Here is a 13,825-nt window from a genome sequence, read left to right on the forward strand (position 1 = left end):
GTAGTTTATAGAATAAAACAAAAATGTTCATTTTACTCAAACACATACCTATAAATAGTAAAACCAGAAAAACTGATAATTTTGCAATGGTCTATTAATTTTTTTCCAGAGCTGTATGTATGTATATATATGTATGTGTATATATATATATATATATATATATATATATATATATATATATATATATATATATATATATATATATATATATGTATATATATATGTATGTATATATAGTTACGGCTGTGGAAATTCGCAGAGCACGATATAGGTCCTTAGATCAGTTATGCCGATAAGTCTGTGTTCAGATAGATTTCCCCACCGTTGTCTAATGGGATTTATTCGTGTGAACAGGGCTGTGATCTTTGAATTCGCCGTTTTTCTTTTACTATCGTTATTTTGGAGCAACCACTTACAACCACCACCTCCACCACCAACAGCGCTCTCACAACCGCCCTCGCACAATCACCTTCTCCACAACGCCAACGACAGCCACCATCTCCCAAACCGCATCTCCCCCAATACCCAACAATGGAACAACATCGCTTCACCTTCAACTCCGTGGGCACCACCATCTTTGCGCCGTCAACGGTGAGATCGCTGCAAACAAACGCGGTGGTTTTCTTGTTCTCAGCGTCGATGATTTCTACCACGTCCACTCGCTCCAAGCTTCGCCTCGGAATTCGGATCAGGAGAGCGAGAGGGGCGGAGCCAGTGGGGGTCAGAGGTGAGAGTGCGGAGATCAGATCTCGCCTCACGAACCCCATATAAATGAAGCGCGGAGCACCAAGCGAGTCAGTCTGGAGGCGTCGAGGAGCTGCGCAGAAGTCTGGAGCTTGCAGTTGGTGGGGAAGCTGAGGAGAGCAGAGGAGATGGGAGCTGAAGGCACAGCCCAGCCTGCTGTGCTGCGCAGAGCTGCGCGTTCCTATACGGGATGTGCGGAGAGCCGGAGGGAGCTCACAAGCCAGCACCGAACGGTCAGAGGTGATCTGGCTTTGGGACAGTCCGAGCATTGCTGAGGGACGGATGGGTTCTTAAAGAGAGCATCAACTCGGAAAGAGCATAAGGCCTGTTCGTTCCTCTGAGGCATTGCCGGCTGGGCCCGAATCACCGGGCCGTCAGACGAGGCCTGGGCCGGACCACGGTCACGACAGCGGCCGTAGGGACGGGATGTTGAGGGTCGCCCCAGCGAGGTGAAGATAACCAGCGTGGCCTCGCAGAGCCTCTGCGGTCTACACGGCTCTGTGCAATAAAGACCCAAAGAGGTCCAGTCTACCCCTCATCTTTCCTGGGGTTTTTCCTTGCTTTTGAATGAATGTTGTGGCGCCATGTCTGCAAGTAGAACTGTATAAGTGACTGTGCATAATAGATAGACAGTAGTAGCTCTTTTTTTGCATTACTTTTGTTGGTTGTATACTTGTGTGCATGTTCGGTTTTGCATATCTACATGACTGCATCATTGTTTATACGTGTTTATGTGTTGTTCATAAATAAATGTGCTTGTTTAAATGTACCCCGTTCGTTCCGTCTTTTCATTAATTGAGCTGCCATCTTGTACTCGGAGTATAGTTGGTTTTTAAATAGCCGGTAAAGTGATCGGGTCCAACGGGACTGTGCGATAATACCCTGCAAGGTTATCCAAAAAGAAAGCGAGCTGCTTAAGCGGCTCGTTTCCAAGCGGTCCCGTTGAGGTACAATCTCTCGGTAATCTACCCGCGCGATTTATTAGGTATATCGACAATTCGGCGATTATCCCTGTAGCGCGGGTAGAGTACGGACAAGGTTGTGGTGTGCTTAAAAACACACCCGTGGCTGGTTTTCGGCGTTGATCCGGAAATCTGCGACTGGCTTGGCCGGTCAGTTGGCGAAGCGAATGCTATTGGTTAGATGCAGTCATTCACACGCCGGCGGGCGGAAATCCGTAACAATATATTGTTATAGGTTTCCGCTGCGTTCGGCATGCAGACGACCATTTTAGCCAAATGGCGGTCACGCACCCACCAAAGGCCGCAGTCCAGTCGTGGCTTTCCGGACCAACCCCGGAATCCAGCCACGGATGCCTTAATGCATCATAAACTAGTCAATTATTCTGTCATCGCAGTACAGGGTCAATCGCCGAATTGTCGATAAACCTCACTATTCGTGCGGACAGAAATACTGAGAGTTGATACCTCGATGGGACTTGTACGAAAACGAGCCGCTTAAGCGTGCTCATTCTGTGTGCGAAGCCGAGCGGTTTTAATTCACCAAATCCGTCGGACCAGATTATCACATTTATCGGCTTTAATTAGCCAGTTAATTCCCGATACGTGCCGTGTCAGCCAATACAGAATGTGATGCAATGAGCAGTTTGACATTCAAACAATGGGACATTTATTTTCAGTAGGCATGCAGTCAATGAATGGGGGGATGGGGACGAGACACAAGCAAAGCCGACAGCTGATGCCTATTCAATCATGTACACAATCATGCACTTAATCAGTTCCACTTAGGAAGACAATGTGCCACAGACTTTCATCCAAAACCAAAGAAAAGAATAGGGCTCACGAGCCTTTATTTCAAACTCAGAGGCCTGGTTGACAGAGGGGCTCGAAGAGGCCGGGCAGGTTACCTGGCCGCCCCTGGTAGCGATGCTATGGTCTTCGGATCGGCGACCCTTGGTGTCTCTGTTCGGTCTGGTGCGTCGCGAATGCACCAGTTGCTTGGGCGGCTTGACGAGCAGCTTGAACGGCTGCTTGGTCGGCTTCGGTGGCCCGGCATCATCGCCCCTTTCTGGCGAGCCTGGCTGGCGATGCTTCGGAGGAGCGAACAGGTCTCTTGCTCTTTCAGAGTTGATGCTCTAGACCGCATTCACTTCTCAACGTCGCCCGACCGTACCAGGGCCATCTGCCCGGACCCCCACGCTCCGCCGCTGCCGCGAGCTCCTCCGACTCCAAGCTCCGATGCTGCCGCTCCCACCAGCCCCGACTCCCGACTTCTGATCTCCACCGGTGAACGACCCGTGAACAACGACGAACAACCACTACTCAACTCTGAATCTGCCCGAGTTCCGCCCTTATATTGTCCAGGAGCGGAGCCGTTCCTTGATCTTTCAACCCGAGGCCAGGCTCCGCCCACTGTTCGCCTCCGACCTTTCACCCCTGGTGAGTCATGTGGGAAGCCCCAAGTTTGACGTCACCCGTGGGTTTCGGGGAAGTCGCTCTGTGATGCAGTTCTGCAAATTAGGTTCTTGCCGCGGCGCACAATGACGGCTTGAGCAGTGGGGGCAGTGGGGAGCCTTGCTTGTCGATGGTGAGGAATTTTTGTGGGATGTTTCGAAATTAAAGACAGAGAAAGAATAACGGCTACCTTGAAGATTCACAGCCCGGCACACAAACAAGACCCATGACACATTGGTGGGGGAATCTAACCTGAAACATTTACTTATCGAAATAACTGATCTCTGGAGAACCTGAATGGTGTTCTGTGAATTTTCACCACTGTAACACTACCCCCTCCCCTTTTTACAGACTCATCCCGAGTCGTCAAAATTTCGTGTGCCTTCATGTGCAAGTTCTCCCCGAGTACGATTTACCTTCGGATTCCTGAGTGCGACATTTGGTGTATCCATGTCCCAAAAATAAATAACCTATGGGCTGTGTAACTAACTAAACAAACTCACTCATACAGACGACTTTCCTATAATTGCTGGCACTACGACAAACATGCAGGGGGAGCAAAACTCATGTACAATTTTACCTTAACTTATAAATTTACACTAAACCATGGCCCAGGACCGATGGACTCTGTGGGGAAAAAGGCATGGCAAATGTCAACCAGTAGTTCATGAGGGTGAGCGCCCCCACAGCTGAAGGTCGGATGTCTTCAGGGCGTGTTCAAAAGGCCCTGTTGTCTGTCACTGAACCTTTTTCTTTGTCTTCAGCTGCTGGAGGCAACTCACCCTAACCCGGCATGCCATATGCCATCCAACAGGCCATTTGAAGAGGGTAGCCAGGCTGCCCAAATGTAGTCTCTGGCTCCCTATGCAGGAACAAGAAGGTAGCCGGCTGCCCAATGCAGTCCCAGGCTTCCCCCTTGACATGAACAAGAAGGTAGCCGGCTGCCCAATACAGTCCCAGGCTTCCCCCTTGACATGAACTGGATGGACATGGACGCAAGCAAACACAAAACGGTGCACAGTCTGCATCAATGCAGTCCCCATGTGCGGCTGCCTGCAGGGCAGTCCTCGCAACTTGCACGATGATCCTGGTGCACATGTTGTTGGAATGAACACGGGCAAATGCAAGACACAATGGTAGCAGGCATGGGGTCAAGGCAGAGGCAGGCAGACAAGGAATGGCAAGGCCGGAACAGGCCGCTGTAGCATAACAGGCTGGCAGGTGAAGCCAGCCGGCCTCTGGGCTCGTTCATTGAGGTTGGTAGAGGGAGTGCGGTGGTGCCGGCCGCTCTGAAGGCGGGATCGGACCTAAACTATGGTCTCCCCCCATCCTATCGCCTTTGCCTGTCTCTGTCCATACCCACTCCCTTAATTTGCACAACAAAACCAAATTTAGCCCCATCTTATTATTATTATTATTATTATTATTATTATTATTATTATTATTATTATTTTCCCTTTATAATTCCGTCTCCCTAACCCCCTTTATCTTCCTTGTCCGGCTAACCGACCATGTCACCTAGCCTACGTCCAACCCCTACGTTCCCTTCCTGGAGGGGAATAAGGGAGAGGCTAGCGTCCTGTCTTGAGGCCCAACAAAGCCTCAGAATGGCCTCCCTCAGATCTCAGCGATCTTTACCACGTCGAGTCCAGCGGCCTACCGCGAGTGAAGGGATGGAAGGTGAGAAGGGGTACATTTCCCTATCTACCCTCACATTTATTAATCCAAAAACTACCCCGGGGCTTTCCAAAAGCGCCTGTCACTTAAGCTATTGGTTCTACCAACCAAGATTCCTGTCGCCTGTTGGTGTCCTTCCAAATTTGGGCCTTGCCCTCAAATTTCCCTCGTGCCCTTGCACGGTTTCGTGGCTGGGCAGCGTGGCTCACTTGGCAGGAACTACCCTCTGTCGAATCTCAAACTACAGCACCCCCGGGCCCTGAGGCTGTCTCCGAGCCTACCAGCTCCCTAAGATCTGGGGAGTGCCTTCCACGGCTATTCCCCCTCGATGCTCACATGGCAGGCTGGCGCCACGGGCCCCTTTTTCCCAGGTGCCCATGCCCACGACACTGCCCACGCGGCCTTTGGCGCTATGGGTCCTGCTTCATGCGGGCCCACCCGTGCCCACTACGCTATCCCGGCCCCTCTTGGGCCCTTGGCCTACTGCGGCCGACTAGTCCGGTGCCCGGGGTGCCCACTAAGCGATGCTCACCGTTCGCAGCCACGCTCCCAGCCTGTCAACTTGACTCCTGCACCCCTCCAAATGGGTTTTGGGCCTACACTCGCACCAACAGCAAAACGACCTCCATTTTGTAAATTTGGCTAACCCACTACCTGACTTTACTCTGACCCCGGGATCCCTTGGGTTGGAATCACTCCTCCCCCCAATCACTCATCGCACCATGCATTCCACATTCACACAGGCCCGCTGGCCCTCAATCACTCATTGTACATTTTCCACTCTCAATTTACACCATACTCAACACTGCCATTCTGCTAACTAAATCCCCTATCTCGTGCTCCCTCGTCATCCCTTAAACTCATGCACGTTCTATTTAACTCTACGTTGCTAAGCTACGTCCCCACTACACATTCCATGTCTGTCCGTGTCTCCAAAATCCCTTTTCCCTTTCTAAATCTATCCTAACATCCCCTCTAACTAACCCATCCCACGGGCTCTATGAGGAACAACTCATGTCCCCATGAAGCCGGTCGAGCTATCGCTCCGCTAACCCTTCCCACTAACTGATGCTCCTATGCCCAAACAAGGAGGTCTCCTACCCCCTGTCTGGGAATCCTGTTTACCCGAAGTGGCGAGGCTTGCTTTTCTCTTCTCTTTTTTTTTTCTTGTATTTGCGCACCAGCGTGGCAATTCACAACCCGCGCTCTTTTCCCATGACGTCATGGCAGCTGTTTGAGCTTCGCGCTCCTCGTCCCTTCCTCTCGGACGGTAAGATCCGGCAGGGATTTCCCTCCTGCCGGATTCCAACCATGTTTGCAGCCATGACGTCACCCTGCACATCAAAAGCAAGCCTCGCGTTTCGAGGGGTTCCCCACGTAAGCCCTTTTGCTCTGCTCGCCCGTAACCCGCGCCGCGGAATCCCCGATGATGTCACTCGCACCCCGAAACCGCGCGATTTCTCGCGCAAGCCGGGGCACGCACAACGTATCAGGGAAACCGCTTTGCACACTCTGCAAACAGAATGTGCGGGGCAGGCCACTCGGAGCTCTACACACACGCTCGCCTGGAAAACCTGTCCGATCCGAATTCAGCAATTTCCAGCCAAACTTCTGTCCATACACGGGGTCAGCTTGTATCCACCACGGGTGTTTCCGGGCCAGATTTCACTTGCGTAGGCGCACACATGGTGGCTTCATGCAAATCCTCACGTGACTGTGTGAATCTTTTTAACTTTTCTATGGCCGTCGTATTCTTCCTTATTTCCCCCTTTAGTAGTACTGCAGCATAGCAAACCAATTGTTACACTTTTCATAAAAGCACCAAAATTGGTACATATGTTGACTAATGTATTCTGAACAATTCTGGATATGGAGCCACTCGAGATTTCGCCTTGCTCAGCTTTGGTGACCATTTTCCAAAATGGCCGCCATTCTACTTTAACAACATTGGATATCTGTCATTGTTATTCTCTTTGTAGGTTTCTCAGAGGTGATAAATACTCCCGGTGATGTGCATTTAGAAAGGAAAACAATACAAATGTCAGTTGTGTTGATTTATTATATTTCCAACCATTGCATTGGGGAAAAATGGTCATTTTTATGGGAAAATCCATTTTCGCATACAGCATCAGTGACAGGTTCAGAAGTATTTTGTTGTGGTGGTGGTAGTGGTGGAAGTGGTGTTGTAATTGGTAACATGACCACCCATGCTGCAGAACATGACCACCGTCGGATTAAAGTTCGAACCGTAGACATCGGCGTCGTCATCTTGGCGGTGATGGTAGCCCAGGCACTACCATGCATGGATGAACTCTGGATTGCCTTTGGGACGGACAAGAACTACCGCTACATCCCTGCCCATGAAATAGCTGCCTCCCTCAGTCCACAAAAGGCATGTGACCTCCCTGTCTTCCACGCCATGACCGGATGTGACACGGTATCAGCATTCGTGGGGCATGGGAAGAAATCTGCCTGGGCCACATGGAACTCGTTTCCAGAACTGAAAGATTCTCTTGTGACCCTGACCACCACGCCAGTTAACATCCAGGATGACACAATGCACTGCATTGAAAGGTTTGTGGTGCTCCTCTATGACCGCACCAGTCCATATACGGATGTCAACGAGGCCAGAATGAAACTCTTCGCCAAGAGGAACTCCGTCCAGCGCATCCCACTTACCTACGGTGCTTTGGAACAGCATGTGAAGAGATCAGTCTTCCAGGGTGGCTATGTCTTGGGGCAGGTCTTGGTCCCTAAACCCGTGCTTCCATCACCAACAAGCTGGGGCTGGCGGCAAACAGAGGATGGGTCCTACAACCACTCTGGACCACACTCCTTGAGGCTTCAAAAAGCTGCTTCGAGCTGGTGTCGCGCGGCTGCAAAAAAGGCTGTAGAAACCGCTGCAAATGCAAGAAGGCTAATCTGCAATGCACTGGACTGTGTGATTGTGAAGGAGAATGCCAGTAGACAGACGCAGTAGACACAGACTGAGATATCGGCCCAGCTGAGAATGTGCAAATGCAAAGTCGCATTGCTTGTAAAAGTGTTGACTTCTTGATCCAGAGCCAGTACACTTGAGCTCAAAAACTCATATTGTACTACACTGATGTATGCGTGTATCATGTGTGCTGGTAGAATGGTAGTAGACAGTAAACCGTAGCCGCTTCAAAGTGAAGTGTGCAATAATTTGACTACATTTTCTGAGTTTGTCATTATCACGATTATCAGTTACCTTTTCAAAATAGAGTAAAGTATGTAATCGATAATGCAATTTTTGTTGATTCCAAACCCATTGAATGTGATGAATATCATTTGACTCTTGTTCTCCAGGCAATAATGGGTACTTTTCAGCGAAAAGTTTCAGGAGAGCAGCAATTTACAAATGAAATAATGGCTTTTTTACCGAAAATACTGGCTCATAATATTTGAATATGCCTTTTCATGGTCACTTTACTGAATTTTACACTTTTCTTACATCTACCACCATTACAATAAGAAAATAAGAGCATATAGCTAATTTAGCTAAAGTAGAATGGCGGCCATTTTGGAAAATGGTCGCCGAAGGTGACCAAGGCACAATCTCGGGTGGCTCCATATCTAGAATTGTTCGGAATACATTATTCTACATGTGTACCAATTTTGGTGCTTTTATGCAAATTTGAACAATTGCTCTGAAATATCAGGCTATGCTGCAGGACCATGGGGTTTTTAAAAGTTTTAGGTCAGAGATGCGATTTAACACAATTCTTGATGGGTGCAATAAAGGCCAATTCAGAGAATGGATAGAAGAAATGCTGCAACAGTTGGATTTTTTTAGGCAAGGTATGAAGGAAAGGTCGAATTTGGAGCAGTCTGTTTAAATAGCAGAAGAGTAGTGCATTATGATACAGTAAAGAGTACCACACATGTGAAAGAGGAAGATGAAGCATTATAAGAGATCATTTTTATTATTATTTTTAACATTTGAGAGAGTTTTCAACAGATGAGGTCATGGAAGTGTTGCAGAAAAAAATCGAGGAAGAAGAAGAAGAAGAGGAGATGAAGATGAAGAAGAGGAAGAAGAAGAAGAAGAATCGAGACACGAGTGTGCAAGGAGAAAGGTAGCGTTTTTTTTGTTTGTTTTTTGATTTAAGATAAGAAATAGAGTGATGAGTTGGGAGGGATGGGGGACGTTAGGAAAGTGGGGAAGACAGAAATTGAAGGTAATGGGGAGAAAAAACAAATAAACACGATCGTACACCAAGGGGAACCGGTCGGCCTCAAGCCTCAAGGGCAGGCCTCAAGCACCCAGTAAGACAAGGTTGACAAAATCTCACAAAATAGCACGATTTTTGAAACCAAACCGAACTAGGAACACACAGTAACATGTAGTGAGAAAAAAAAACAGTTAACATGGGACAGATAACGCCTGGAAACTTAACTTTGAGATCGTCAGCAGAGAGCCGTGAAGGAGACCTGCCGACGCTCCAAACCCAGAACCGGAAGTCAAGACCTGAGACTGCTTTCTGATCCAGCTCCCTGTTTCAAGTCAGGATACCATGGGTGATGCTCATGCTGGAACTGTTCCTGCATGAGCCATTCCCTCAGATATGTTGTGACTGTATTGGAGCAGTGCATGGTGCCGGATTTACTCGCACCTGAGGTTGCGCTGCAGTTGCGACACCAAAATCCCCACTCTGGTACCTCCCTGATCTTGCACTCAAACTTGGTGCTTTGGGACTTAATTTAATGAGAGGAGGAAAGACTGGAACCCTGACAACCTGACAATTTAACTTTTGTCCATGTCTGAAAAATGTGTTCCTATTTACCTCCACCACCGAAGGTGATGGAGGTTATGTTTTCACCCCTTTCTGTCTGTCTGTTTGTCTGTTTGTCTGTCTCTGTGTGTAGGATATCTCAAAAAGTAGTGGACGGATCCAGATGAAATTTTGTGGGCAGGTTGGGTGTGTCACAAGGACAAACTGATTAGATTTTTGTGAAGATCAGGATCCGGATCCGACTACAAGAATTTCTAAGTGATTCTTCACCATTGAGAGATCGGGCTAAAAATTACATATAGCACGATATCTAAAAAGTGGTGCACGGATTAGGATGAAACTTGGTGGGCATGTTGGGTGTGTGACAAGGAAGAATTTATTCAATGTTGGTTAACATTCGAATCCAGATCCAGATCTGATAACTTTTTAAAAGTGATTCTTCTCCATTGATGGATCGGGCGAAACTGATATATAGCACGATATCTCAAAATGTATTGGACGGATTCAGACGAAACTTGGTGGACAGGTTGGGTGTGTGGCAAGGACGAATTGATTCGATTTTGGTGAAGATCCGAATCCGGATCTGGATGCGAGAATTATTTAATTTTTAAAGTGATTCTTCATTGAGAGATTGGGCCAAAAACGATATAGTACTGTACAGCATGATATTTCAAAAATGTGTTGGGACCGATTTGTTCTCGTGGATCAGGCATTGCGTGAAGGAGGTATGCACTCTACCTAGTACCCTTCCAGTTGTTATATAGTTTGACAATTTGCGCAGAGTTGTCATTCAGATTTTATTCTCTCTGTGTTAACGAATGGATGCAACTTGTGCATATGCTGAGTTAAAAGAACATCCATCTAAACCCAAAGCAAACTAACAGTCAAATGGCTGTTGGTTAAGTCATTAGTACTTCATCAGTTGATCTGATGATGTTGGTGTGCACTGTTTATCATTGAGCCCAGTAGACGAGTATTTCGAAGTTTACTCAAGTGGACTTTTTTGAATGCCAGCCTCGCGCAAACTCCTTGGTTAAGACTTGTCCTTGCACGTAAAAAATGGCTGATCACCAGACGGTGTGAAATTTAGTAACCTTGATTGTTAGAGTTGTTGCCACACGGCCATTTTTATGATTAGATTCCAGCGAAATGGTAATTCGGGCCACCGGAGGCTGTATCTCAGGAAATTTGCAACAATGGTGGAACAGTTAGATCATCCACTCCAAGTTTGAGAGGTCGGCAATTCCAACCCTAGCTGAGTCATACCAAAAACCTTAAAATAAAAAAGGGGCCTGCTGCTTCCCAGCTTGGTGTTCAGCTTTTAAAAGGTGGAGTACGGGCATTCCCCATAGGTTGGCATCCATGGGGAGGAGGAAATGCCCCACTGGGTGTGGTGAGAAAAGCTGCTCCACTGTTGGGCCATCGCTGATACCCAGAGTACCCCAAGAAGTAACTGCATTTCCCCTATCTCAGTGACTGTGTTTGTCTTATTAGTACAGTATGTCCATTTGTGTGTGAGTGGCAGTTCCATTAGCAGCCTTCGACCTTGTAAATGTATACTATAAAAGAGCCGTTAAATGTTTGTGTGTCTGTTTGTGTGTGTCAACATATTTCTCAGAGATGACGAAACGTATCTTCGTCAAACTTTCAGAGGTTCATCAGTGAGTGCCTGGAGTGTTTTAGGCAAAAAAAACAAAAGTTTTGAAAAAAAAAAAAATGTTCCGTTTAAAAATAAATAAACACATAATTGTTCTATCGTGCCTAAGCCCTTGTTGCTACGTGAAAGCTAATATTACATGACACCCAACCCCCCTCTCTTCCCCCCAAATTAAAAAAAAAATCAAAAAAATTAATTTTATCAAAATGCCAACAGGATTAGAACAGCACCGGGCAACACCAGGTACACCTGCTAGTACAGTGCTGTACATGCTGTGTAGTGTTGGTAGGTGGGTTTTTTGCCTCTTTCTATATTTGTGTTCAATCCCCCCATTTCCCCCGATTAAACGCACATGCCCTGACATTCAAGGTTTTAAAGAGAAATTCAGTGCCATGTCAAAGGCTTAAAGGTTGGCTAAGAATTGAAAAATTGAGGGAGGTTTTAAATATCCAATTGTTTTTAATTCCATGTCGCGTGCAGGAGAATTCGGCATTCAATACAAAGGCGACTGCCCTCTAACGTTCACCCCAAGCAAAGGAAAAGTTTCTCTGGATTTGTGCGCAGCAAGTCAGTGTAACACTCCGTCCGCAGGATTCTGGAAGATTCTGCGAAACCACCAAGTAAGTACTCAAGTACGGTGCTTGTACAAATTGCCAGTTATTTGAGTTGCCTTGCACGTACGTACGTGCCACTTTCATTCGGCAAGATCCGATAATCTGGACTTTTAGTTGAAATGCCGACAGCGACAGTGAGCATCATATTTGTCAGAGATTTTTGGTTTGCACGGTAGATGTCGCTCTCTGACCTTTGTTGTTTTTACATCCCCACCTTTCATTGCCAACCAGGTGTGCACACATGTTCAAGTTGCAGCCAAAGCCTTGTACTCGAGCATGCTGATCCTTCGCTTCCAAGTCGTTCATTGGGACACTTTAACGCTGTTAAGGAAGCGTGTCTCGATGCTGATGGTTGGTCGTGCAGTACTCCGTGACTCGACTCGTACATGAAGCACGATGGGAAACTTCGCGATTGAATCAAACGGCTTGTGTGCATTTTATGCATCATTCGCAGAAAACATGATTGCTGTGCAATTTCTGCGACGTGAAACGACGTGTTCACTTAGCAGGAAAATGTGAAAATGGCACTCTGAGTTTGTGGCAAAAGTGGGGCAGGGGGAAGGAAGGACATCGATTGCTTCTTGCAAATTAAATGAGGTACAGAATTTAAAAAAAAAATCAACAAAAATAAAACCAAAAAACTGATGAGCCAAAACATTATGACCACCTGCCTAATATGCTGTTGGTCTTCTATGTGCCACCATAACAGCACCGACCCACCGAGGCATGGACTCCACAAGACTCCTGAAGGTGTCTTGTGGTATCTGGCACCAAATCATTAGCAGCAGATCCTTCAAGTCCTGTAAGTTGCGAGGTGGAGCTGCCGTGGATCGGACTTGTCGGTCCAGCACATCCCATGGATGCTCAATCAGATCTGGAGAATTTGGAGGCCAGGGAAACACCGTGAACACTTCATCATGTTCCTCAAACCATTCCCGAACAGTGTGTGCAGTGTGGTAGTGCGCATTATCCTGCTGAAAGAGGCCACTGCCATCAGGGAATACCATTGCCATGAAGGTGTGTACTTGGTCTGCAACGATGTTTAGGTAGGTGACACGTATCAAATTGATGTCCACATGAATGGCCGGACCCAGGGTTTCCTAGAAGAACATTGCCCAGAGCACCACACTCCCTCCCACCGGCTTGTCGTCTTCCCACATTGCATCCTGGTGCCATCACTTCCCCAGGTAAACGGTGCACACGTACACGGCCATCCATGTGATCTAAAAGAAAACGGGACTCATCGGATCAGGCGACCTTCTTCCACTACTCCAAGGTCCAGTTCCAACGCTCGTGTGCCCATTGTAGGCGCTTTTGACGGTGGACAGGGGTCATCATGGGCACTCTGACCGGTCTGCGGCTATGCAGCCCCATACGCAGCAGGCTGTGATGCACAGTGGATTGTGACACATTCCTCCCATGACCACCATTAAAATTTTCTGTGACTTGTGCCACAGTAGACCTTCTGTCGGTTCGGACCAGACAGGATAGCCTTCATTGCCCTCGCGCATCGATGAGCCTTGGGCACCCAACACCCTGTCGCCGGTTTGTGCTTTGTCCCTCCTCGGACCACTGTCAGTCGGTACTCACCACTGCTGACCGGGAGCACCCCACAAGCCTTGCCATTTCAGAGATGCTCTGACCCAGTCGTCTGGTCATAACAATTTGGCCCTTGTAAAAGTCACTCAGATTTTTACTCCTGCCCATTTCTCCTGCATCCAACACGTCAACTTCAAGAACTGACTGTTCACTTGCTGCCTCGTATATCCCACCCCTTGACAGGTGCCATTGTACCAAGATAATCAATCTTATTCCCTTCACCTGTCAGTGGTCATGATGTTTTGGCTCATCAGTGTGTATATATATATATATATATATATATATATATATATATATATATATATATATATATATATATATATATATATATATATATATATATATATATATATATATACATTC

The 13,825-nt window shown here is 47.3% G+C and overlaps 1 protein-coding gene across 1 annotated transcript; it reads left to right on the top strand.

The window, feature by feature from the left end:
• Positions 1-6,026: 6,026 nt before the first annotated feature.
• Positions 6,027-12,870, top strand: LOC147010619 (uncharacterized). The gene is made up of 3 exons (XM_085859687.1): positions 6,027-8,935; positions 11,730-11,869; positions 12,095-12,870. The coding sequence occupies exon 1, from the start codon at positions 6,874-6,876 to the stop codon at positions 7,813-7,815; it is 942 nt and encodes a 313-aa protein (XP_085715813.1). The 5' UTR covers positions 6,027-6,873; the 3' UTR covers positions 7,816-8,935; positions 11,730-11,869; positions 12,095-12,870.
• Positions 12,871-13,825: the final 955 nt, after the last annotated feature.

Source organism: Eptatretus burgeri, chromosome 16 (genome assembly GCF_056783735.1).
Source record: "Eptatretus burgeri isolate ZD-2024b chromosome 16, Ebu_testis_v1, whole genome shotgun sequence".
In the NCBI taxonomy this organism is placed as follows: Eukaryota; Metazoa; Chordata; class Myxini; order Myxiniformes; family Myxinidae; genus Eptatretus; species Eptatretus burgeri.

What these genes read in the sequence shown, in the direction of transcription:
- LOC147010619 (XM_085859687.1), top strand. Translation starts at nt 6,874, where the DNA reads ATGTCAGTTGTGTTGATTTATTATATTTCCAACCATTGCATTGGGGAA.